We start from the raw sequence: 26,965 nt of genomic DNA on the forward strand, positions 1-26,965 counted from the left end.
GACGCTTGCAAGTAAGCATCAACAGCCAGGTTATAAACACCTTGAGCCCTTTTATGTTCTATTTCAGAGGGGTCAATATTAGGTTAAAATCGAAATTGCCATTTTTGAAATTAAAAGTTGTTCAATATTAGTAGTTTCATGTGGTTCAACCTAATACAGTGTAAAACTCTTTTGTACTTTATTTAATATATATGTTCATTTTGTTTCCTACAGCTGTCATGCCCTCCTCTCACCTCAAGGGATCCACTTTGTCTTTCTTCCCTTACACTCCACCTGGTTTATAAAGCATTTCTTGATCCAATTGAACAATCTTTATCTCCTTTGAACCCTTAGAAACTTTGAGGGCATCTCTGTAAAGAACTTTCGAATCAACATTTTATTCTAGTTTCTGTTACTTGGCTTATATCCTTGATTTACACGGGAAATTGAAAGGGTTTAATTAAGACTTAGACTTCTTTTGTATTTCTCTCATTTCTATGTGTAATCCAAACTAGCTGTTCATCATCGCTCTCTGATATGTCTTTTTCTAGTAGGTGAGGATAGATAACAGCTTACAGGCTTCCAAGATGCCCTGTGTGTATAGACTTATGGCTCTCTTCCTGCAAAGTTTATTACTGAATCAAAGGAGGAAGCGACAGTCTGCTAACATATTTATAGTCAGTAAAGTTACCATCTATACTTTTAGGTTTACATGTAATTTAGATTACATTTTTAGAAGGTGAAAAACTCAGTCTGTGTTCACTTTAGTTTTGTAATTAGTATCTTTCTCTATTATATTTATCAGTCTTTACCTTGACAACTGCCACTAAAAGCCATTAAATCTAGATTCGATTTTTATAATTACAAATAAAAATGAGACTTTTTGTTTGCTGGTCTTGCAACTTTCACTTTGCACATGTTTATATGATTGATAAATATTTTGTGATTGAGACTTCTCAAGTTATGTTCGCCTAGAGATTACTAATTATCCTTTTCACTCTAAGGGATAAATGAAAAGAAAACCGCAGAGAAAGAAGAGCTTGCTGCAGAAAAATCGAATGCCCTGAATGTTGTACAAAGTATTTTGCATATTAACTTAAGCAATTCTACAAGCAAAGGATCAGTAGCTGCTAAGAAATTTAAGTATGGTTTATGTTCTATCCAATTCCACCTATTTTCCTTTTCTATAAATATCTTCTTGAACTCAATTTAAAACTAGGCCATTTTAAACTTCTGGGGAAGACAGTGGCAATATGTATCCGACCCTTAAAAATATACTTAACCTTTAACCCAGTGAGTCCAACTTCAAGAAAATCTTAAATTATTTCAGTATTTGTATTCTAGATATTATAGTAGATTGCTCCTATTAGTGAAACAATTGGACAATGGTTTAAATATTAATAAATGTAATTTTATTATGGAAAAGTTTAAACATGTAATTTAGAGAGATTACTGTAGTGAAACCCCTGTACACTATCACCCAACTTCTACAGTCACCAACATGTAACCAGTTTTCTATACCTTCACTTTCCTGTGTTCCCCACTGACATATTTTATGCAAATCCTAATAGTATATCATTTTATCTTTATATATTTTACTATATTTAAAGTAATTTTTAGTATTAACAAAAAGATCCAGGAAAACTCAAAACTAGGTAATTTTAAATGATTGTTTCTAATGAGATCCTAATACTCTTTTTCAATATGTATAGAGCTTTGCCTTGCTCAAAAATTGGAATTACTCTGGTGTTGAATTATAATTTGGTATTAACTTTTTGCATTAGTGTTTTGATTTATCTCTTCTAACTTATCACTCCTTTTTTTACATAGGGACATCATACACTATGATCCAACAAGGCATGACCATGCCACTTACGAAAGAAAGAGATATGATAAACCAAAAGAAAGGTAAATCAAGCTACTTCTTTTAATAACAGGATCATTTAAATTAATCTGATTTCAGACAATGAGAAAAGTAGATAGTAACCAATATCCCATACATTGGTCTCCATCGTATTTAGTTTTAAGACCAGGGAAGGTAAAAGAGTGGAATTATGAACATGGTGGAGAGAGCCTTAACTTTGACAGAGGACTATCATACATGTGAATGATATGTGCTCCTACTCTAATATGGTGTCTCCTACCTTTATTACTTTCTTGTAGCTGCTTTAACAGACTATCACAAATTTGGTGGCTTAAAACCACAAAAAAATTTTTTCTCATAGTTCTGGAGGCCAGAAGCCTGAAATAAAGTTTATTGAAAGGGCCGCATTCCTTTTGGAGATTCAGGGGGAAAATCCATTTCACACCTCTCTCTTAGCTTTAGGTAACTGCCAGCAATCCTTGGTTTTATGGCTATATTACTTCAATCTCTTCTTCCCTCTTTACATGGCCACCTCCTCTTTTCTGTATATCATCTTGATGTCTATTATAAGGATACTTGTGATTGCATTTAGGGCTCTTCTGGGTAATCCTGGGTAATCTCTGTTGCAAGGTCTTAACTACGAAGATCCTTTTTTCTAAATATGGTAATATTTACAGGTTTTAGGAATTAGGGCCTGGACATATCTTTTGGGGGGCAACCATTCAATCCACTACTCTTGTGTGGTAAGAAATTCTATGTTCTATGTGCAGTCAGTTTGATAAATATGCTAAATACATGGAGCAACCAGTAACTTTACCTGGTTTAATTCCTTCATTTTCCTACTGTTAAAATCAATAAAGGCAATGTGATATCCTGAATTAGATCCTTGAACAAAAAAGACATTTGTGGAAAAACTTGTGAAATGAGAATACAGTTTACATTTAGTTAATAGTAATGTAACAGTATTTATCTTTTAGTTTCAATAATTGTATCGTAGTTATATAAGTTGCTACCATAAGAGGAAACTAAATGAAGGTTATTTGGAAATGCTATACTATCTTTTCAACTTTTCTGTAAATCTAAAATTGTTCCAAAATTAAAGGCTTCTTTTAAAAATAATCACATATCAGACCAAAATAGAAGTGTCAAATAGTTCCTACAATAATAGAATTTTTTGTTATTTAAGGTAATCCACAATGAACATGTACATAAGTGAGGTGTGTTTTGTATAATATATTAGTTTTTATTTACATCTAGGGCGTATTATCTATTGCTACATATCAAAGTATCCAGAACTTAACAACTTAAAACCTCAATCTTGAAGTGTCTGTGAGTCAAGAATTTGGGAGCAACTTATGTAGGTGGTTCTGGCCAGGGTCTCAAGATAGAATTTGCAGTCAAAATGTTGCCTGGGGCTTCAATTTCTGATGGTTTGATTGAGCCTGGATGGTTGGCTTCCAAGATAGTTCATTCACATGGCTGTTGGTCAGTTCCTCACATTGCTGGCTTCTCATTAGGCATCTTAAGTGCCCTCATAACTTGACAACTGGCTTCTCACGGAGTAAGTGACCCAAAAGAGAAAAGATGGAAAGCACAGTGTATTTTATGACCTAATTTTAGAAGTCACAGTGTGACACATCAGCCTTATATAATTTTTTGAAACAAGTCACTAAATCGAACCCTTACTTTGATGGGGGGTTTAAGTGCCAACTCTTAAAGGAAGAAGTATTGAGGAATTTGCATACATATTTTAAACCACCACAATCCACCCTCTGGCCACAAATTTACATTCCTATCACAGGTGGAATATATTCTTCCGCTCTCTAAGACTCCCCAGAAGTCTCACCTCTTTCAGCTTTCAGTATCAGTTCAAAATTCAGGATATGGTCATCAAAATCACATGCAGATGAGGCACATCCGTTGTTCCTTGATCATAGCACCTTAAGTGCAGTGTTTGTGATCCGAAGACCTGTGAATTAGAGACAAGTTTTCTGCCCCTCCCCCAAAATGTGGTGGTAGGACCAAACATAGGCTAACCAATCTAAGCACTATTACTCAGTGGAGGAAAACAAGGAAGCATGGAGTCACTGGCCCATATTAGCACAAAATCTAGACAGGCAAATGTTATAATTTCTTCGATTAGAACTAAGGGCCTGAGAATAATTCTCCATTGTTCTGGACTCTACTTTTTGGCTTATCCTTCTTTTATCATGAACAAGTAACATGTTTGAAGCTGAGTAATTTTCTCAGCCTATTTTGTGTTTGTAGAAATGTGCAAGTCTGCAAACCTCTTTGTGTGGAATGGCTTTGTACTTATCAGCCCAAGCTAGTAGTATTTCTGTTAACTTAATTCTCTGAAAATATTTGTGGATCTGTGAATATTCTTGGGGTCATTCCATTACCAAAAAAAAGCCATACTCAGAAATCGTTTTGAAATCAGCCTTTTTTACTGTGGGCTTCTGCTGAGATTGCTGAGAGAAAACATCTCTAAACTCCTTAGAAGCCTTGTTTTTTAACACGGAGTGTCTAAGCTGAGCTATGTATAAGATCTTAACAAAGAATTTTTTTTTATATGTAGACTAGGGTATTCAAATTTTTTTGTTAAGGGTCAGATAAAAAATATGTTAGGCTTTGCAGACCAGATGGTCTGTTCCAGTGACTTCACTCTGCCTTTGTAGCAGGAAAGCAGCCATAGACAATATGTAAACAAAGGAGGTAGGCTGTGTTCCAATAAAACTATGAGTAAGACATGGAAGTTTGTGTCACATACATTTGTGCATGTAACTAAATCATCTTTTAACTTTTTTCCCAACCGTTTCAAACTAAAAAATATTCTTAACTTGTGGTGCATACATAAATAGGCAACAGCCGAGATTTGGTCCATGGGCCATAGTGTGCCAACAACTGCTTTAGACCATATTTTTCTAAGAGTCTTAGATTTGATTTTGCATAGAAGCTGTTTATTAAATTTCATGTCATTTGCCTTATGGAAATTAGGAATCTTCAAAACCATGAGATACTGGTTCTTTATAAAATTTTTTTCCCTGTAGTTTCACTGTCTCCACCACATATTATGATAAACAGCAAGAAGAAACCACCAAATACCTTGACCACCTTCCTGGACATCTCCTTAACTAGATCACCTGTTCATTAGGTACATTTTTTTTCCACATTAATAAAGGTGACACTGTTGCTAAATTTTCTGTCACACATAGCAAGAATCCCCTTTCCTCCAGTTCCCAGTAGCATTTACTTCACTTTTCTGCAGGCCCTTACTGGCAGCTTCCTCAGTGTCCATGTGTTTTCTGCTAACAGTTTCTTTTAAGTTCTTCAGGCTTTTGCTAACATACTCACTGACCTTCCAGTTTCCGCCCATTGCTTGGGCTCTAAAGCCACTCCTACATTTTAGGTGTACATTATAGCCACACCCCATTTCTAGGTCCTCAAATCTGTTTCCCTTATGTATTACTGTGTAAAAATTTGCTCCAAAACTCAGAAGCTTGGAAACTCAAATATTTATTAGGTCCCAATTTTTCTGGGTCAGGACTTCGGGAGTGCTTCACTAGGTAGTTCTGGCTCAGAGGCTCTCAAGAGGTTGCAATCAAGATGTCAGCTAGGGCTGCAGTCTCTGAAGGCTGGAGATCTGCTTGCAAAATGGTTCATGCACATGGTTGTTGGTAGTAGGCCTCAGTTCCTTGCCTCGTTGGCCTCTCCACTTGGGTATTGGAGTGTCCTCACAACATGGCAACTGTTTCCCCAAAAGCCAGCCATCTAGAAGAAAGAGAGAGCAAGGAGAAACCCAAAGTTGCTATGACTGTAGTGTCAGTAGTCACACACCATCACATCTGCCTTATTCTTTTGGTTAAGGAAGTCACTAAGTTCAGCCCACACTCAAGGATTGGGGGGATTCATTCCATCTCTTAAGTATCAAAGGATCTTTGGACTCCTTTAAAAACCCAGTACATTATAGCTCAGTGATTATCACTTGGAACTGTCAAAGGAACACCATTTTTTATAGAGTCTACTTCCATAGGAGGTATATCGGTCTTAAATCCTAGCCAGGTTGGTATATTTAATGAAGTATAAAAAATTTCTTGCTGTGTAATAGTGTGCACCAGTAAGATGATCATTTAGGGCATCTTGTTCACTTATTATTTTAGGGAATACAGTTAGAATTTTGGCCTGATGTTATTCATTATATATGCAGTCAACTCTAAAAAGAAAAAGGATTTTAATCTTTTATTTTCTAAAACTTGATATTGGAAACTGCCATGTAACTTTTTCATCTAAGATCAAAGAGAAAAGTATATTCCTAAATATAGAGTAGGTTTATGGAAATAGAAAAATTTCATTCCAAAATAAACTAGACTTAAGCATATTTATAATTCATTTCTAAAACAGAATTGTGATTAAATTCTTTTATGCCAGTTATGTAAAATTAACACAATTTTAAAACCTGGATAGGTTTTACATCTTTAACATCTTCATTTTGCAAATGAGAAAACAAACACATTGTGGTTAAGTGATTTTTCTTACTCAAAGCTAATATCTTAGGTGTAATTTCTGAATTGTAGTTAGAGTATAAGAGATAGAGGGTTATGATTCATGTTTACTCCTTGGAGTTGTTTGAGATTGTGTATAAAAAGCCTTTTGATCAATACTTTGCTTTTATGAGTAGTTTTATATGTAGATCCTACTGGTTGTTGAAAGGATGGAATTAAACTTTTCCAAGACATTTTTTCTTTCTTGATTTCTGAAAGTTTTCTAAAAATTGACTGTTTCGGGGTGGCTCCAAAGTGTAGTGGTTAACACGTCTGCTTTACATACAGAAAGTCCTGGGTTCGTGCCCCAGGTAGAGCCATAGACCATACCCCAGGGACACCAGTCCCTGGGTGCATGCTGTGAGTGTGGGGTAGGAGATGCCCTGCCTTCAGAGATCCAGTTCTTAAGGGGAAATGGCGATATCCATGGGTCAGGGGTGGAAGTTGGGGTGCGGGGGAGAATTAAAAGAGGGGGAAAAAATTGACCGTTTTGTTGTAATGCACATGTCTATGTTAATGCAGTAAAGCAAAGCGAAAGAAGAAAAGAGAGGAAGCTGAGAAGCTACCTGAAGTGTCTAAAGAAATATATTATAACATTGCTATGGATTTAAAAGAAATATTCCAAACTATAAAAGATTCCAATGAAAAGGAAGATGTGCCCTCGAATGAAGACTATGACAGAGAAAAAGCTGAGGAAGTCCACAACCCTGCAGCTCTGATGACTAGGGCTAAGCAGCACAGCGGGTTCACATTCTCCTTTTTTGATTCAGACACTAAAGGTGTAAAGGAAGGTACTTTTTTTTAACTTTTTCGTTCCGGGCAGTTTAAACTCAATTCTACATTAACTGTAATGATTTACTATTAGCTGAAGAATGGATTCTTTCTTCCACCTAGATAAACAGTATGAGAATCTGTATTAAGTGACTATGAACAGAATGTCCCTGAAGCTGTATTTAACACAGCAAAAAATTGTTTTTGCCTTAAGGAAGCCAACTTCTAGCTTGCTGGCACATGAAGGGAAACTAGGGAATAATGTACAGCATCCCTTCTGTTGAGTAGAAAGAAATAGTCACAAAGAAATTTAGTCATGTATTTAAATAGCTTCACAAAACACCTGTTCCTTCACCTAGTATTCAAAATGGAAGTGCAGCTTTTCTGGAACTTCATTGTATAAAGCAGGATATACCTATACAGGAGAATGCATGCACACTTAACTACAATGAATGCTACTTTAAAGATTAGCAGTTTAAACAGCATTCATGTGTTTAGCAGATAAGTATTAAATACCAGCTTTATGGCACTCCAATCTAACAGTTTTTCAAATATTGTTCTAAATGGAACACAGTATATCATGTGCTATGCTTACCTCATTCTCTTTCCTATGTTGTCCATTTTAGTCCCAAGGTAAGTCCTAAACTATTAAGCACAGTCGGTGTGGTATGGATATTAACTATGATTCTTCTGACTTTGAGAGCCAAGTTTGAGAAAGTTGTCTTGAAATGAGTGCTAAACATCTCAGCAACCTGAGAGATGTATTTTAAATACTTTGGAAATTTGGGGACTTGCAAGGTGATTATCCACATTTTACAGCAATAGCGTTTTCAGCAGTTCTGGAAAGAGATTTTGGAAATTGAAAATGTAAACATAAGTACCTTTTCTCATGTATGAATAAGCAGGAGCGAAACCTGGTTTCACTACACTGTGTTCTATTTTAGGCTTCTCATGCTAGCACAGGTGCCACAATTAGTTTGTTCTTTTAAACTACGTTGCCCACTTATAAACCTTTAGTTTTTATATTTTTTTTATAGAATACTGTATTCCTTATCAGATCACCCTAGCAATGCCAAAAATATGATAGTAGTTTCTCTCAATATTTAAAACTCTTAAAAGATACTACTTATTTTTAATTAATGATTAAGATATTGAAAATTTAGAGATATGTGTACCTGGTGAAAGTAATCAAATGAGTGTGTTCAGAATGCTTGGTTGTTAGTTACAATCCTGTTATCTTTTATTGTCGTGATGATATAGATACCTACATAGTTGAGACAGTGAAACCTGGTAAGGCTGCCTGGCAGGGAGCTCCTCATTTCCAAGACAGCAGTTCAGAAGAAGAAGATGTTACGGAAGAAACAGATGACAGAACTCCCAGCCCTGGGTAAGCAATTTGTTTCTCTACAGGTATACTTCATAAATTATAAAATTTGAGTTAGACATGCTTTAGAAATATTCTAGAAGTATCTAAGCTTATTTTTTCAAGACAGTTTTTTCTCAGCTCTAGAGAGTTCTGTATTTCTTTGTAATAGGGAGCATGTTTTATTTTATTGAGATTCGGATTGCATTGGGTGGAGAATATGTGTACAGGGAAGGGAGCCTAATACTGAAGTCCCTGGTCTGGAAAGAGAATGCTGCAGCTGGCTGGCTGCCATCCGATGGGAAACACTAGCAGATGGGGTGGCAGTAGTAAGATGAGAGTATCATCAATCAGCATGGGGAAGATAGGGCTTGTACTTAAACAAGTCTTCATTACCAAAGAGAGAAGAATGTTGAATAGAAAGAGCATGGGGTCAGAGCAAAATAAGCAAAACACAAAGCAGATATATTTAAGGAACGGTTCATTTATATTTTCAATGTAAAATATTGAAATTAACCAAGCAATATCTATCTAATCTATCTCTGTCTGTCTCTTTTCAGAGAAGTATCATTGCCTGGAAAAGAGACTGCTAGATTTTTCTTTTTCTCTAAGAATGATGAAAGACTTCATAGTAAGTCCATTTTTGATTATAGAACCGATAATAGTACAGCTCTCATCACTGCGCATTCTGATACAGTAACATGCATCCAAGTAAGAACTGTTGGGCAAAAATTCTGTCCCTTTGCAATATCACGTGGTTTAGCCCCCTCTGATAGACTTATGCATGTCGACTTATAAATCTCTGGAAGGCTGAGCGCTCCCACTTATTACCTCCCTCATTCAGTTATTATCATCAACAAGGGCTTGTTTTGCTTCAGAGATATGTTTAGATGCTAGACAAAAAACTCCTACATTTGTAGTACCCTACAAGTTCATGTGAAAACTCTGAGGCTGTTGTTGAACTCATTTCTGAAAGCCTATCACAAACATAAACCAAGTTATATAATACTAAATGGTATATAAACAGTAACATTCTAGCAATTCTGCACTTCTATTTTATAAAATAAAAAAAAATTTTTTTAACTTTTTGAAAACTGGCATTAATTGGTGGGGGAAGAGAGGAAGGTCTTAACTAGAATTGAAGACCTTGATAATGTCAGCACTAGAATATTGTCCTTTTGGTATTAATATGCTTCTTATCTTTTTTGATTTTTTTCCAAGTAGGTTCTGGCTTATTCTGGAGAGGACTGGGAGGCAATATTAGCAGGAATTCTTGGGAGGCCAGAACAAACAATTTGCGTATGGTAGGTAATTGTGTCTTCATATTGACTGTCTCCTAAAATAGATAACAATGTTATTTTGTGTTAATATTTGCCTTGTGTAATAATATGGGAACTTAAGAAAGAAAGGATGACAACTGAGAATATGATTTGAATTCTCAGACATATAATGCTAGAAGGGAACTTTGAGGTTATTTAATCCAACATACATAGTACAGGTGAGGAGACTAAAGACTGGCTGAATTGAGTTCTGATCCAAATTCCAACCATGCTCATTAAGTAATAGGAAACCATGAGACTTTAGACTTTTGAAAGATTGCATTAGACTTTCCATTGTAAACAGTTAAAGCCAAAAGTTTAAATAATCCTTGTTCATTCCAGGTGAGCACCTCCAAAATGGTTTCCACAACCCTGACACTGAATAATCCTAAACTTTACTTTATAGTTAGTGAGCTCCTTAAAAATAATTTACATTTATTTTTAATAAAGGCTTTTGATTTTGTTTTTCTAGGATTGCCGGAAGAAACATAAAGATGCCAAAAGGAGAGTGAAACCAAAATAATAAGTGTCATTATTGGTTTTGATACTGATTGTGAACAAGAAAATAATTTCAGCAGACAAGAATTCAGAGTAAAGGAATATTTAAAATCTAGCTGATGAATATCATTCTGGTTGCTGTCTTTTTCTATGACTTTCCCCTATTTCTTCTTAGGTAATTACTTCAAAAAAATTAACCTGAACTTTTTTTTAATGAAGCACAAAATAGTCTCTCAAAAAACACTTTTTATGTATTATCTCTCTGCCCTCCATCCTCAATAACTAATGGACATCTTCTGATGCAAGTTTTACATAAAGCCTTTTTAAATATATGGGTCAGAGCACTTGTGTTTTCCAAATTAGGCCTTGTTTGAATTATAGGCTGCTTGAAATATTTATTTCTAATTGTACCAAGTACACCTTACCTCCATCTTGTGGTTTTTGTTTGAACATAAGTCACACTTGAGTTCTGTACTTGCATGCTGATGAATAGCCAACTGAAATACAAGATATTTCAGACCAACATCATAGGAGAACTTTGTGAGGATCAGAAAAGGACACCAAATACAGAGGTTTCCTGTCCTGGGCCTCTAGGAATTGATGGGTATGCCTGTCAGTCCCAAAATTCTAGTTAAACAAGAGGCTTATGAAAAGTCCAAGTGTCTGAAAGGTATGTAGTCACAGGAGTAAGGACTCTTAAGTCCACATAGGGAAGCAGATTTTATACCTTATTAAATCAACCTGGCTAGAATGAAAGACAGATAAGCCTCTTATCAAACTGGGATCACTACAGAATTTTGTTATGTAGACAATCCCAAGAGATTATCATTGAGCCATAATGTGTATACATGAAATTGAGTGTTGATTGATTAACATCTTGATTAAATATAAACTTAATGAGGGCTGGGATGTCATCTGATTAACCATTAATCTAGCATAGTTGGTATTCAGTACATAAATTTTTTAATAAGCAAAGTCCAAGGAACTAAGTAGCTAAGAGTCATTCCTAGGTTTCCAAGACTTCAGACTTCACGGGAAATGGAAACAACTGCTCAACAGGATAAAGTATCCAAATGTTCCACCTTCTCTTGATGTATACTACATTTATACTTTCTTATCTATTGCTGTATAGCAAGTCATGCCATTAACAAACATTTTGCTTACAAATAAGCAATTTGGTCAGGACTCGGTGAGGACTGCTCGTCTCTGCATGATGTAGTGTCATTGGAGGGCTCAACTGGGGCTAGTGGATCTACTTCTGAGATGGCATGCTCACTCAGTACCTATCCATGGGCTTCCTTACAGTATGGCAACTAAGTGTCAGGAACCAGAAGCAGATACTGCTAGTCTGTTAAGGCCTGGCCCAGAAATTGGCTTAGAGTCATTTCCACTATATCCAATAGGTTTCACCATATCCTCTGACATTTATCTCTGTATTTCTACCCAACATGCTTATGCTGTGATTTCTTGGTTTTTTTATTTTCAGACATTACCTGTTAACCTCATACTCTGCAAAATGAGGATTTAACTCTACTCCAAGTAGTATATTTTGACCACATTTAATTTTTTCCTAGAATGTCTTTTCACTTACTCAACTTTTTCTAGAATCAGTCTTCCCAGACCTTCCAACACCATAAAAGATTTCTCAACAAAATTTTTAAATAATCCTCCTCACACTTTCCCCTGGTGTCGTCTGTCTGGGAGCCCTCTGTCCTGCTCTAATCTAGGTTGGACAGATGATGAAAATGAATTGAACAAGGTGGCAACTTGAGGAATCCAAAAACTTAAAACACTTTCCAAGTACTTCTAGGTAATAGGCCGAAGACACACAACTACTAAACATGTTCAAGCGAGTTCCATTATTGAGTCAAGGGTTACCTCATTGAGGAAGGACATGAAACCCACCTTACCCTAATCCCAGACACTTAGTAAGGTGCTAGACTTCAAGTGACTATCAAATGAATGCTACATTAGACTATCAAAATGTTCTTAAACTTATTAGGGAAGTGCTTTCTTCACATTCTCAGATCAAGTTTTTCTGTCCCTCTAATGGGTTCAATATTCAATTTTCAAGGCCTAAAATTTCCTTGTAGTCTCTGGTGCCAAAGCCTGAGGTCCACTGTTCCTTGCATGGCTCCAGATTCTCTTTTTAACCAGCAGATCTAGAGGTGCCAGGCAGACAGTAGTGATAAGTAAGCAGATAAGTAATTCTATTTTCATAAAACAATTTTAAGGCTAGTTACCAGGCATCTTTTTATCTCTCCATATGGCTATTTACCATAATTTCTGCAGTAAAATCCAGAACTCTAGGTGGCACCGAAGAACACAAAAGGGGAGGCTTCCCTGGAACAACACTGACCAGGAGTGTTTAAGCAACTTCCATTGTATTGTGAACCTCTGCGTTTTTCTGAGAACAGGAAGTCTCTTAAGTTAGGCAGGTCAAGAATTTTAGTGTGCAGCAGAGTCATCCGGGATGCCTTTTAAAATGCAGATATTTGTGACACCTCCGATAACAGTCTAAAGTAGTTCACGTATGTGGCCCAGGACTCTGCATTTTTGCAAACTTGGGTGATGTGGTGCAGGTCTCCACTATACTGAAAAACGGCCCTAAGCTGAAGCTGCTTTCCTGTAACAGTCACCTAGGAAAGCAGCCTTGAGAATGTCTAGTTACGGTCCCCAGAGTAATAATTACCGAGGTCACCGTCATTAGACTCGATTTGTCCACTGTACAGGCTGGTGAACATTGACCAACGCGTACACCTGTGTAACAGCGCCCAATCAGGCTGTAGAACTTAAGCTGCCCCTCGGTGCCCGTCCCAGTCAGTCCCCACCCTGGAGGCTGCTACAAGGCCATTTCCCCACTGTCGCCCAAGCTGCGTGGAATCGTCTAGCCGCCCTTACAGCACGCACTACAGGGCGCGGCTGGGCAGGCGTGGCCAGAGCCCCGTTCAGCAAATCGGCGTCCGACTTGTTGACGGGTGTTTGACGAAGCTAGCTGATTAGCCGGTGCGGACCGCAGGCGGTCGCTGTCAGGGCCTTGCATCACCTCTACGCCTCTGGACATCCTGCAGTGGCGTGCGTGTGGCTTCTGAGGCGTGCAGGATCGGGAACCCCCCAGGTACGGCATCTGTGTACACTGTATTTTTGGTGTTTCTTCGGGCCTGTGTGTTAGTTGAGTGCGTATCTGTTTCCAAGGAGAAGATTGGGAGGGCGTGTAAATGGGGCTACAGAACTCAGAACCCGGTACGAATCCTGACTCTTGGGATGAGGGTTGCGACTCTTGGAAGATCCTCTTCAGACGGGGATCAGGGCAACACTTAAACCGTTGGATGGTTGTGGAATTTAGTCTGGTCGAGTTTGCTGCAGAAATACAGAAGGTGGACGAAATTAGACATTACTTGGAAGTTGAGGTGTTCATAAGACAGACCAAGTTCTAGGCTCGCATGAAAGAGCGTTTATGGCTGGGTGTCTGGCATTACAGGAGAGTAGTAAGTACAGTAACCTTGTCCTCGGCTCTCACACAGTCTGATAATGCAGTGCAGTGTGCATAGAGGAGGAAGACAGATCTTCAGTGGGATTTGAAGGTGGAGAAAGAGACGGAGTCTCAGGAACTGCGATGGGTTTGGGGTCTTGAAGACAAGGAGTTGGGGCAGAGAGTGAGAGGGTCCAGGGGACCATATTGAAGTAGCAGCGAGGACTTATAAGAACTTTAATATCATAACTTTTGGCCACATATATGGATTTTTTTGCAACTTGAGCTCTGAAACTGCTTTCAGAGAATAACCTTGCCTGCAGATTGAGCAGCCCCCTTTGTCCTGATTTTAATGCTCAATAAATTGTATTGCTTGCATCCTTGTTAAATAATACTCCCTATACTATAATTTTGTAACTAAAGATAGCTTTTTGTTCTACAGGACTGAGCTGAAACTATAATGTTGATAAATGCTTAATCGTATATTACCCATTGTTCTCAACTCACAACCACACTTGTTTAACCACAGGGTCAGCTCACCATTGAAAATCCAGGTACCCCCACCAATCAGAAAACCAGTGATGTAAGTTTAGGGTCTTGTTGCTCCTAGCAACCTATCTTATTGATCATCAGCTTGCAACTTTTGCCTTTGTAAACCCTTCCTTATCCTTTTCATTTGGGACATATTCTCTGTTCATACCGAGGACTACATTTCCTGGTTTGCAAATCATTATCTGAATAAACTTTTAATTTTCAAAAAAAGTTCCTTTGGACTTTTGGTTACAGCAGGATTTCAAAGTGTGTGTTGATTGAGGAAGTGGGCAGTAGTCACTGTAGTCACTGCAGTTTAAGGTATATGTAAAGATCAGGTGGGAAATATTATATAGCTTCCAGCCTTAGGAATTTATGGTTTCCTTCTTGAAAGAAATGGTGCTTGAAATGAGACCAAAAGAGAAGATTGGTTTTTGTAAGGTAGCACAATATTTCTTTTAGCATTCAGGTTTTGCAGAGAGCTTAGGAATTATAAAACTAGAGGCAAAGTAACAGATGTAGGGGATTTTTAGTAATATGATCAACTTTTAAAAAGTAAATATCAGTAAAATGGTGGATAGTAGGGGAATGAAGACAGCTAAGTGTAGATTGCACTCTTTAAATGTTTTGGGAGAGATGATATAGTGGTTGGGCAAGGGCAATAGAATGGAATTTTGAGGCAAATAAGTAATAATAGCTTACATACATGATGTGATTGCTGTGAGCTATAGTAGGCATTATTTCATTGATTATCATTGTGAGTGTTTATAACTTATTTTACAGACGATTAACTTTTCCTGTAGCTCAGATATTAAGTGGTGGCAAAATTCCAAAGCCAATCCTCTTAACTATTATCCTGAGTCAGGAAGAGCCCATAGAGAGGGCTAGATTGGAAAAGAAAGTGGAAGGAGTGTCACTGTGGGAACTAAGGGTACTGATAAAGGAATTCATTCAAACAAACATTTTTGAGCCCTTACCATGTATAAATAAGCACACACTGGAGGTCATATAGTAAAGTCCTACTGCCGGCAGCAAGTATTCAGTTAAATTGGAGAGTGTGTGGGCCATGCAGTGCAAATAAACCACAACGTGTAGGTAGGAGAGGAACAGATTCAGGGAATGGGGATATTAGTTCTGAAAAATAGGGATTGGTGGAAGCCTCGCAAAGGAAAGTGCATTAAGCTAAGTAGTATTAGAGTATTTGAAAATAAGGGACTGATAGAAGAAAATGGTTTTGTTTTTAGCAGTGACCAAGAGCGTGATGTCGCTATACCGTGTTTTATAGGAGTAGAGGGCTGAAGTAAGAATAGGAATTTGAAGTAAGACCATGGTGGCCTTAAGTGTTCCACTAAAAAGTCTGCAGAGTGCCGTTAGGAGTAAGGCACCCTGGAATTTTTTCTTAACACAGAAATGGTACTTTCACAGCTTTTCAATTACGAAAGTTAATCTACAGTGGTCTGTAGGATTTAGAATATTTATTTTTCTGTTTATTTTAAAAGTTTTTGTGATAATATATAATCAAAAAAATCAAAACAAAGTAGTAGGGAAATGCTAAACTTTTTTTTGACTTTCACAACTAAAGTCTTTTGTAAGGTTTCATTGAGCCCAAAATGCTAGCCAGTCTTGGGGAATGGAGTCTAAACCCCCAGCAAGCAGCATGGCTAGTTAAAAAAGATAGCACGTCCATCATTCTAGAATTTTGCAAGCATTTTCTAAACATCAAGTTAGGGGGAAGAGGGAATAAAGAGGTAACTGAAAGAATTTACATTAGCTATAGGCAAAGGGTGAGAGAAACTGGCAGTGCCAGCTCTGGGATATGCACAGAGTCTCATAAACAAACGTCTACTCCTGTAGATTGGCTGAGGGCAGCAATCTGGAAAGGCCACATGTAAACAAGTGAAGGCTCCTAGAGTTTGATGATGCCTGGCTGAATAACAAATGGAAATAGCCACCTAGAAATTAATCCAAAGTCCCAACAGCCAAAACAGTAATATGAGCAGGTTTTTTTTTTAGCTGGTCAACAGCCATTAACAGATTAATAGTTCTGTGTCTTTCTCTTAATCTCTGGCCACTGTAAGTTAATTAAGAACATCTTGGAATTTTCTCCTTGTCAGAGGTGACAAATAAAAATCCACATTCTTTCATGTCTTCCCGTCTAATCTTACTCCCTGATGGTAGGATTAAGTTTGGTGGATAGTTGTCTAAATTTAACTACAAAATTTCGTAAATGTAGTTTTAACTTATATATATATATATATATATATATATAGAGAGAGAGAGAGAGAGAGAGAGAGAGTGATATACAGTATAAATTGCCATAACTGAGTTGCTCTTTGTATAGGTAATACATATATTTAATATATCATGATTTATTATTTTTAATGCCTACATGGTACTGATGTACTGTAATTTATTTTAGTTATGTATTCATGAATATTTAAGTTATTTCCAGGTATTTGTCTGTAAAAACAATGCTTCAGTTACTCTCTTTGTACATATTTTCTATATTTGTGTAAGTGTATCTGTGTGGTATATGTTAATAGGATATTACTAAACTGAGAAAAAGCTAGAGATGGACCACCTCTATGGTTAAATTTGACTTCATATTATGAAGACCTATTAATGATGAAAAGAGAACAGAAAAATAGATCCACATGACTTGGTGATCAGTTTGGATGTGGGCATAGTACTAAAGGTGACTCGGAAATTTCAGGTGATGAGAATGAATAGTGGAACTACTACTATAGTGGAATTAAAAATGGGAGCAGGTGTGACAAGGAAAATCATGAGATTTATTTTAAACAAAAATGTTTTTTTCTGTATGCTTCCCAAAGATCTATTGAAGTAAACACAAGTAAAGATCAAAGAAGGTATCAAGAAATTCCTGAACAGGAAGTTGAGGCTAAAGATGTCTGTAGGAGTTGTAAAATAGGAAAGAGTGAAGGCCTGGATTATAGTAAGAGGGAAAAAGAGGTGGTTGCTTTCCTGAGCAAAACCTGGTGAGGTCAATCTACCTCCTCTTTCCCACTCCCCACTTCCCACCAGCGAGTGTCCTGTGGTTACTGGACGATGTGCAGGTACAACTCTCCAGGGCATGTGAGGGGCCAAAGCAGTCCTGCGATTTATGCATGGGGGCTACCATAGCCCTGTCACTGATACATGGCTTTTCCTGGAATATTCGGTGTCATTACAATTGGTCTTTGTGTTTGGCATAATAATGTAGTGGTTCTTAATCTTTTGGGGAGTAGAGGCTCCCTAGAAATTTTTATAAAACAACAACAAAAAGATTAAAAAGTTCAGGTAGATAGTCCTGAATAATGGTCAGAACAATTCTGGAGTAGAGACTCTCAAATTTTGATGTGTTTGCTAATCCCATGAGATCTTGTTAAATGTAGGTTTCGGCTCATTCAGAGGTGGAGCGGAATCTACTCTAATAGCTTATATAGATCTTGACAATCATAGGACCGGCCTTTAGGAGCATTAGAAGTGACAGAAATAAATGTGTTGATGTCTACAGATCTACTGGTCTTTCAATGCAATCTCTTAAGTTTCAGTTGCCCTCTAAAAAGGTAGTCATTAAACCTAGTAAGTCAGTAAGCGCACAAACTCCTCTTTCTGTCCTTGAAAGACTAGAGATTGTAACAAGAACTGAAGATCCAAATTCCCTCAACTTCTATTTAATATCATTTAATGGCACACTAATCAGAAATGGATAGTTGAGTTAATTAAACTACCCGCCTGTTCTTGTTTTTTCTTATTTAAAACTCAAAGGCACTCTTGCATCTCAAAAAGAAAGGAAAGGAGAGATACTGCTTATAACAAATTTTAAATTTGTTTTGATGGCATAGGTCAATTACTGTGATTAGGCTTTGATGTTTTCAGAATTACTTAAGCTCTGTAGGCCTCTTTGCTTCTAAAGTCTGTTGCCTTAGACTTACAGTTCTTGAGTTCTTAAGGGTTTCCATCTTCTCTGTTGTTTTCTCTTATTAGCAGTCCTATTTCCTTCTAATCTGATGTTGGCTTGGAAATCTGGCCTAATTTTAGAATTATAAAGCAAGACTAAATAAGCTTTGAAGAAGAATAGGCTCCAGAATGCTGGGTAGAGAGTTAAACCCCAGATTAGTCAAGTGTTTCTACATGAAGTTATTAGCAAAACTCTTAAAATGACATTTTAAGACTTCTCTCCTAGGGACTAAATCAGAACTATAGGATTTGTCCTTTCCAAAAATCATGAATAAGCAATAAAAGAGATACAGTGGAAAATTGGAATGAGCTAGAGATTATATGAATGTGAGAGTCTCATCGTTTTTAACTTTAAAATTTTTTTAGGTCTTATTCTTTAGTAGCAAGTTGTTGTTATTAGGGTCAACAAAATAAGGTTAAAGAGATAAAGATATTTCAACAGAAGTGCTTTCTATCCTGTGTACGTAGAAACAAATTCTTACCTATTTTGAGATTTTTTTTTCAGATTATTATTGAATTTTTATTGTCACTAGATAGAATTCCCCATATTATTTTACTTTTAGAAGCATATTGTCTACAATTACTAAATGTTATACTGTAGTTGAAAAATAGGTGAAGAGTGGACACAAGTTTTGCAATAATTTTGAAAATAGCATGTATCCTTACATCACACTATATATAAAAATAACTCAAAATGTATCAACAACCTAAATTCACGAGCTAAAAATTCACAACCTTATTTTGGGTAGTGGTTTCTTAGACATGACTTCAAAAGCTCTAGTAATGACAACAAAAAAAACCATAAACTAGATGTCACCAAAATAAATTAAAGTGTATGTGCTTCAAGGAATACATGGGGAAAAAAAAAGGCAACCCACAAATTGTAGAAAATTTTTGCAAATTATATAGCTGATAAGGAGGGCTTGTATCTGGAATATATAAAGAAGTCTTACAACTCAACAATAAAAAGACAACCCCATTAAACACTGGGAAAAGGATGAGTAGAGAGCTAAGATACAAAAATGAGCAATAAGCACATGCTCAACATCACAAGTCATTAGGGAAATGCAAATCAAAACCCCACTGAGGTCCCACTTCCTACTCACTAAGATGTGCCGTAATCTAATAATAGGTAATAAGGAGGGAGGACTTGGAGAAACTGGAATCCTCATTCACTCCTGGAAGAATGTAAAATGGTGCATCAGCTTTGGAAAACATTTTGTCAGTTTCTTAAAAAGTTAAACACAGAGTTACCTACCAATTTCACTCCTAGATGTATACTCAATAGGAATGAAAGCATATGTCCACACAAAAACTTACACATGACTATTCATAACATTGTTCATAATCACTGAAAAGTGGAAACAGCCATAATGTCCATGAATTGATGAATTGGGTAAACAAAATATGGCATATCCACATAATGAAATATTATTAGTTATAAAAAATAATGAAGTATGAATACATATGACAGCATGAGCTAAGCTAGAAAACAGTTTTAAGTAAAAGAAGACAGAGAAAATAGGCTATATATACATGATTCCATTTGTATGTAACATCTAGAATAGGAAAATCTATAGAAGCAGGAAACAGATTTATGATTGTTGGAGGGCTGAGGAAGGAGGGAATAGAGTGACTGCTAATGTGTACAGGGTTTTAGAGGGTAGGGTTGGAGCAAATTAACTTGAATGTTGTATACAAAAATTCAAATGAAAATATTCTGGAATTAGAGCATGGTGATGATTGCACAACTTTGTGAATATACTAAAAACCATGGAATCGTACATTTTATTAAGGGTGAATTTTATGGTACGTGAACTTTACCTCAAAAAAGCTGTAATTATGTTTAAAGTACTATGTGGTATAGGTAGTGATATGTACAGTCATTTTAATGTATGTACTCTATTATCCCTAGACTTTTGAGAATAATGAATTCAATTTCTTTTGCAGCAACAAAATGGTTCAACAAGTTCCAGAAAACATCAATTTTCCTGCTGAAGAAGAGAAAATCTTGCAGTTCTGGTCCAAATTTAATTGTTTTCAAGAATGCTTAAAGCAATCAAAACATAGGCCAAAGTATGTATGTGAATTTCTTTCATAAGGGTAGAGAGAGTCCTTAAGAAGTCATTTCTTTCGCTGCATTTCTTTAAGAAGGGAACTTTTTATTCATCTTTGTATTCCCAGAGTCTCCTAGCTCTCTATATATAGTAGGTACTCTCTCTCAGTCATAGATGTGCATTGAATGAATGAGTTCTTGATTATTAGGGTAAGTTTGATTTCTTTCAGAGTTCTGAATAGATTAACTTGATTGTTCTAGTAAAATTCATATATTAAAAACAATTCAAATTTGAACCCATTGTTGAATAGAATTTACATATCATCCTTTTCCTTTCTACTTTTCTCATTATCACTACCTCATTTAAGTATTTAGACTAGTAGTAGCTTTCTTTTAGGGTACTTCCTACCTCTAGGAAAGAAGTTTACCTAAAGACCAGTCCTTTCTTTAAATGCTGTTTTTATCGTGGTTCTCACGTGCTCAAAAACTATGAGATAGTCATTTATTGCCCTATTTTACTAATGAATAATATCATTCAGCATCAGGATGAATAACTTGGATTATATCGTGGAACTAATAAATGAAGAATGGATGGCCCACGGAGGCCTCTCCAGCTCCACCATAACGACCTTTTTTGGAAGCCAGGACCTACAGTAAAAACCTAATCAGTTATATCTGAATTTACTGGTCTCGCTGCTTTTCTTCTCCCTGAAGACTGTGACAGGAGCTATCTATAGAAATGTGCTGAATTTTTGCTGTCTGTTTTAAAGTAACTTAACATATTTTTATTATCTCCTATAGATTTGCTTTCTATGATGGACCTCCTTTTGCAACTGGACTGCCTCACTATGGACATATACTTGCAGGGACAATTAAAGATATAGTTACGAGATACGCTCACCAGAGTGGGTTTCACGTTGACAGAAGATTTGGATGGGATTGTCATGGCTTACCAGTGGTATGTTTGAGTCACCAGCCTTTATAATATTTTGATTTTTTAGTAACCATTAGATTTAGTAAGCATTTCATGTAATATGTTAACATATGGTGAATTATTACTACAACAGACTTTTTCTTCTACTTCGTTTCCATAACTCTGCAGTTCATTTTCTCTGTAGATTTTTTGAGAACTAATTTTTTGAAATCTCATTTTTCTAGAGTCGCTAAATCAATTTTGTTTTGTAGGGTAGTTTGTTAACAATCTTATCCTACATTATCAGGAATATGAAATTGATAAGACACTAGGAATCAGAGGACCAGAGGATGTAACCAAAATGGGGATTGTGGAGTATAACAATCAATGCCGAGCAATTGTGATGAGATATTCCACTGAATGGAAGGTATGTTGGGTTATTTTCAGTAGAATGAACAAAAACTTCTGATTTAAATGGAAGTTGAAATGATTTATGGTCCTTTGTGTTTTTTATGATGCTCCCAAAAGTATGTCTGTCCATGTGAGGTTGTGACATAAGAGGGGTTGACCATCTTGTTTAAAGGAGTGTTAGCTTCTACCTCCAACCCTATTACCTAGACTTAAACCAAAGCCTCTCTTTTCTTATTTCTTTGTGCTTGATTAGTCTTTTATATTTAATCTCCTACCTACCCACAGTATATAACAGGAATCATTCCATCCTTGCAAATAGATTAACTTGAATGTTGTAATATAAAAATTCAGATGTTAAAATCCGTTAAAATTTAAACCCATTGTTATATTAATTTAACTCCTATCTTGCCCACTCTTAGTGGTAGAGCTCCCACAGCTAGTACCTTTAAGTAACTATCAGGTGTTATCAGGGCTCTCTTGTTCTTATGGTCTTAGGAGCAGAGTTCCTCAACTCCCAGTTTCTTCCCTGGCTCTTAGATTAGTCTGTCTATACAACTTAAAAATAAGGATGGCCTTAATTTTTTTTTTTATCTTCTCCATCTTATCACTTACTATTCTTTAAAATTCTCTATCCTGCCAATGGTTTCAGTCTTCTAGGCTTCAGACATTAATCCTCATGATCAAATCAAATGCCAAATCCTATTTTGTCTTTTTCCTTACTGTCTCTTATCTAGTCATTTACTTTCATTCCATAGCCTTTCCTTAGCCTCACCCACCATTGGCTCCATTTCTGTAACAATCTCCTAATTGATCTCTTGTTTATATTCTTTAAACTCAGCCTGAGCCTGCCAAGTTATCTCTCCAGGACTGTTCATCTTGTTCTTTCCTGCATAGACATTAAGTAGCTTCTCTTCATTGGTGAACAAAACTTTATTTCATCAACCTGAAGATCAAAGCTTCTCAGTTTTCTCCTAATATAAATTTCTTGCCTGGTCACCAGTAGGAAAAAATCCTGATGATGATTATAATAAGCATGTGGGTTGTTTTTTTTTTTCCTTAAATTTTTTTTTTGTTTTTTAAACTTTTCATTTTGAAATAATTCAGACTTATTAAAAATTACAAAAGTAATATGAAGAGTTCCCCTATACTCTTCACTCACTTCCCAGCTAACGCCTTCAATAACCATAGTATAATTATCAAAAGCAAGAATTTAAATTGGTATAATACTTTAGACCCTATTTAAATTTAACCATTTATCTCACTAATTTTTATTTTTGATCCAAGATCCAATTTAGAAGCACATAGTGCATTTAGTTGTCATACCTCCTTAGTTTCCTTTAATCTGGAACATTCCCTCAATCTTTCTTTGTCATTTATGATCTTGTCACTTTTAAAAAGTATAGATCGGTTACTTTGTAGATGATCCTTCGATATCTGATGCTTCCTCATGATTCAGTTGAGGTTTTGCATTTTTTGGAAAGAATACCTCAGAAGTAACATCATGCACTTCTCAGTTTATCATATCAGGAGGCCTGTGATACTGATATGTCTCATTGATGATGTTCACTTTGTTTACTAAGGTGACCCGGTCAGGTTTCTTCAACTCTTCTGTAAAGTCGGGGTTTTTCCTTTGTACTTAATAAGTGTCCTCTAGGGACAGTCTGTGCAAATATCCTGTTTCTTTTATACTTTAACTTGGTAATTTTAGCATCCATTAATAATTCAAGTCAGCAGCAGTTATACCTGTGATGTTTACCAAATAGTAGCTTCGATAGACTTTTATTAAAAAAATTAATACTTGTAAATATTTTCTGCATTATAGGATGAATGCCAGAAAAAAACTGGTTTTTAACCTTATGTAGTGTGTTGATTATAATATAGATTTTCTTGAACCATTAATTGTTCTTTTTTCCCAAAATCATCATATGTGGTGATAATAGAAATAAAACACATTGATGTACAATAACAAATATCATTCTCTAATAACTCTAATATTTTTAAGTCTACTATTACCAGACTTGGCCGATGGATTGACTTTGACAATGACTACAAAACTCTGTATCCTCAATTCATGGAATCTGTCTGGTAGGTTTATTTGAAATTGTAAATATAATGAATATTCTGTTATATTAGTGGAGAGGTACTATAGTGTGGATCAATTTGTGTTTAGGTTCACAATCATCTGAAATCTTTGGGGATAGATTTATTTTGTTTTAAGACTTAAAGACTATATTTTAGAGCATTTTTAGGTTAACAGCAAAATCGAGAGGAAGGTACAGAAATTTCTCATACATCCTGTGCCCCCACATGTGCCTTCCCCATTATCAACATCCCCCACCAGAGTAGTATATTTGTTACAATTGAACCTTCACTGACTTGTTGTAATCACTCAAAGTCCATAGTTTACTTTAGGGTTCATTCTTGTGCATTCTGTGGTTTGGGGTAAATGTAAATGTATTTTAGCAAGTGAGAGGGTTTAATTCATTTATTGTGACAGGGACATAGGAGTAAAGTTTTACTCCTGTGTACATTTCTAAACAAATTATGTTCTCACCAGTACATTCTGGCATCCAACTGAGAGAGGTGAGTGGTCACCACAGGAGAACCTGTTGACATTTGCAGCGTCTTGGTACATTTAGCTTAAAACAACATGTTAAGTACTTAATAAAGTTTTTGGCTAGCTGTAGGAGAGAGATCTGATCCTAATCCCAGCGGCTTATACTTTTTTAAATTTGGCATTGTAAGACTGCCCATTATCATGAAATTTATGCAGTATATCAGGAAACTATTAAGAAAAACAAAAATTGAAATTTCAGCCATAGCTGAAATATTAGCGAAAATCTATTTTTTCAGCATTCCTGAAAAATGTAACTACGTATACTGATATGTACAGTTTTATATAATTATACAATAATTGACATTATTATACAATATGGTGTCAGTTAACTTCTCAATCACATTAAATCATGATCATCTTTCCATGTCAACAAATATTAGACTCTTATATCTTTATAACATCTAATTATACTGATCTATTACAATTTACCAGCTAGTCTTCAGTTGAGAGACATTGGGTTTTTACATCTTTGATTGACACAAACTGTATGAACAGAAACCAGCGGAAATGTTTGCATTTGGGGAAACAGAATTTTGATTATTTAATCATTGTAAAACTTCGTCTCTTTATTTACTAGGTGGGTCTTCAAACAACTTTATGATAAAGGCCTTATTTATAGAGGTATGAAAGTCATGCCCTTCTCTACTGCCTGTAACACTCCGCTTTCCAACTTTGAATCTCACCAGAATTACAAGGTATGTATGACATCATTGGGCATTAAGTCATATTCATGGAAGTTAAATGATTGTGGTGATGAAGATACTAGTCCCAATGTGTAATGTTAGCCTGGGGGAGTCTTGTCAGTTTGATCATTTCTTACTGAGTGCTGGTGATGTTGCCAGTCACCAAACCAAGGCTCTGTTAAGATTAAAACCGAGGGATTTTTTTTTTCCCCATGAGATTTGTGATAGGTTTTGCTTGTTTTGACCATATTTTTGTGCCTCTCTTTGGTTAATAAGTTTAGCTCTTCCCTGTTTTCCTCTAGTCACTGTTTCACAAGGGTCATTTGGGGGGTTTTTTATGTCTCTGGGACCTCGTAGTTCATTTATTTGTTAGAGGTATTTGGGGAAAAATCTGATTTGACATTGATGCACAGTAATAGGATTTTTTCTCTGATATATGGAATATCCTGCTGTCGTTAGTATGATAAAAGAGTTTAGACATATCTGATGTTTGTAAAGTATACTGCTTTGTCTTATCTAGATAGATAGTAAAGGCAGTAACTCTTCTGAAACTATCTGAACTACCTGTTCTCATATGTATATGTAGAAGATGTGTTTTCATCTCTGAGAGTTTATCTGAGCCTCTTTGTTTTTAATAGACATTAGGTTTTTTGCAACTCTTATTTCATGCTTAGATTGGGAATTATATTATTAAAACTTGCATTCCAAAAGCACTTTTCATCTTATAGAATATTTTCATACATCCCACTTGATCTTTGCTAATCTTCATGTCTCCTAAATATCCTTCTATGATTATATTGTGTTGCATTTTTTAATAACATATTTTCAGCACATAAAAATGTAGAGAATCAAACACTAAGTACTATCTCTTTTTTAACATTACTATAATACCATTATCACACCTAAAAAGTCATCATCAATCATTCTTAATATTAACTACTTTATAATTCTTTAATTACTGAGTATCATCTGTGTTCACATTTGTGTTTGCTGATAGTTTATGTCATACCTTTTATCCCTCAGCTATTTTATCGTATTTTGGGTTTCGTTTGTTTCTTTATCAGGATGTAAGGAAGGTTCATTCGTGACAGTTAATTCTTTTTGGTCTATATTAATCTGAAGGGCTCCTTTTTCATCTTTTTTTTCCCCCCCTTTTTCTTTAATTGTTTAGGAGATAAGTTTTGTCTTGTAGAATTTCCCACAATATGAATTTTGCTAATAACATCTCCATGGTCTAATTTAACATTTTTTCTGTCCTCTGTATTTTATAGAAATTGGTACTTCATTTTTGTTAGCTTTTTTTCCCCCTTCTTGTATGTCATTAATAGAGATCAGTATTTGCTTATATTTTGGGGGGTGGTAGCTAAGGAAGATTGTTAAATTTATAAACAATTCAGTGCACAAATCTTTAGGGTGCCATTTGATGAGTTTCAGTGCATGCATCTCGTTTTTTAAAAAAGTAACCAAATATTACAGATAATAGTTGATTAGTTTTGTATGTTTTTGTACTCTGTACAAATGCAAAGATCCATTATGTATTCTTTTCTATATAGCTTTTCTCACTTAACATTGTATTTCTGACAGTGATCCTAATTACTTATAGTTGTGGATCTTTGGTTCTAATTTCTATCTAAGTGAATTTTATTTATGATTTATTTACATTACCTTTCTTTTTTCCATTTCCTTCCTTAACATCCTGATAGGTAACCACTCTGCCGAATTTGGTGTTTCTTTCCCATGCATATTTTCGTACTTTTACTATCTACATGAGTATCCATAAACATCATTATTGTTCTGCATGTTTTTAAATCTTACACCCTATACTTACTCTGCACCTTTTCTTTTGTACTAAACATTGTATTTTAAACATTCTTCATCTTTTTTTTTTTTTAATTTTTTAAAATTCTTTAAAGTACCACACATTTGACCCACTTTATCCCATCTATCACTCCCTTTGCCCCTCCCTCCTACCCTCTGGTAACCA

The 26,965-nt window shown here is 35.7% G+C and overlaps 2 protein-coding genes and 1 non-coding gene across 10 annotated transcripts in view; all 3 read left to right on the forward strand.

Annotated features, from left to right (window-relative positions):
• The window catches only part of NOL8 (nucleolar protein 8), a 36,060-nt gene extending 25,393 nt beyond the window's left edge, over nucleotides 1-10,667 (forward strand). For 7 of the 8 annotated variants that reach the window (XM_016128824.2, XM_016128828.2, XM_016128826.2 and 4 more), the window contains 7 exons: nucleotides 984-1,122; nucleotides 1,810-1,887; nucleotides 6,907-7,175; nucleotides 8,416-8,542; nucleotides 9,079-9,149; nucleotides 9,740-9,822; nucleotides 10,310-10,667. In XM_016128824.2, coding sequence (XP_015984310.1) covers nucleotides 984-1,122; nucleotides 1,810-1,887; nucleotides 6,907-7,175; nucleotides 8,416-8,542; nucleotides 9,079-9,149; nucleotides 9,740-9,822; nucleotides 10,310-10,360 — 818 coding nt within the window. In that variant the 3' untranslated portion in view covers nucleotides 10,361-10,667. The remainder of the gene's footprint in view (nucleotides 1-983; nucleotides 1,123-1,809; nucleotides 1,888-6,906; nucleotides 7,176-8,415; nucleotides 8,543-9,078; nucleotides 9,150-9,739; nucleotides 9,823-10,309) is intronic. The other variant, XM_016128831.2, reaches the window with a different exon arrangement.
• Nucleotides 10,668-13,326: 2,659 nt separating this feature from the next.
• The window catches only part of IARS1 (isoleucyl-tRNA synthetase 1), an 88,442-nt gene continuing 74,803 nt past the window's right edge, over nucleotides 13,327-26,965 (forward strand). Inside the window, exons 1-6 of the mRNA XM_016128851.1 lie at nucleotides 13,327-13,453; nucleotides 20,252-20,377; nucleotides 21,159-21,315; nucleotides 21,578-21,697; nucleotides 23,684-23,766; nucleotides 24,876-24,993. Of these exons, the coding sequence (XP_015984337.1) occupies nucleotides 20,259-20,377; nucleotides 21,159-21,315; nucleotides 21,578-21,697; nucleotides 23,684-23,766; nucleotides 24,876-24,993 (597 nt within the window). The 5' untranslated portion in view covers nucleotides 13,327-13,453; nucleotides 20,252-20,258. The remainder of the gene's footprint in view (nucleotides 13,454-20,251; nucleotides 20,378-21,158; nucleotides 21,316-21,577; nucleotides 21,698-23,683; nucleotides 23,767-24,875; nucleotides 24,994-26,965) is intronic.
• On the forward strand, nucleotides 17,389-17,501 carry LOC118601179. The gene has a single exon (XR_004950260.1). It is a non-coding gene; the product is annotated as a small nucleolar RNA SNORA84 (small nucleolar RNA).

This window comes from Rousettus aegyptiacus, unplaced genomic scaffold (genome assembly GCF_014176215.1).
Source record: "Rousettus aegyptiacus isolate mRouAeg1 unplaced genomic scaffold, mRouAeg1.p scaffold_m13_p_3, whole genome shotgun sequence".
NCBI lineage: Eukaryota > Metazoa > Chordata > Mammalia > Chiroptera > Pteropodidae > Rousettus > Rousettus aegyptiacus.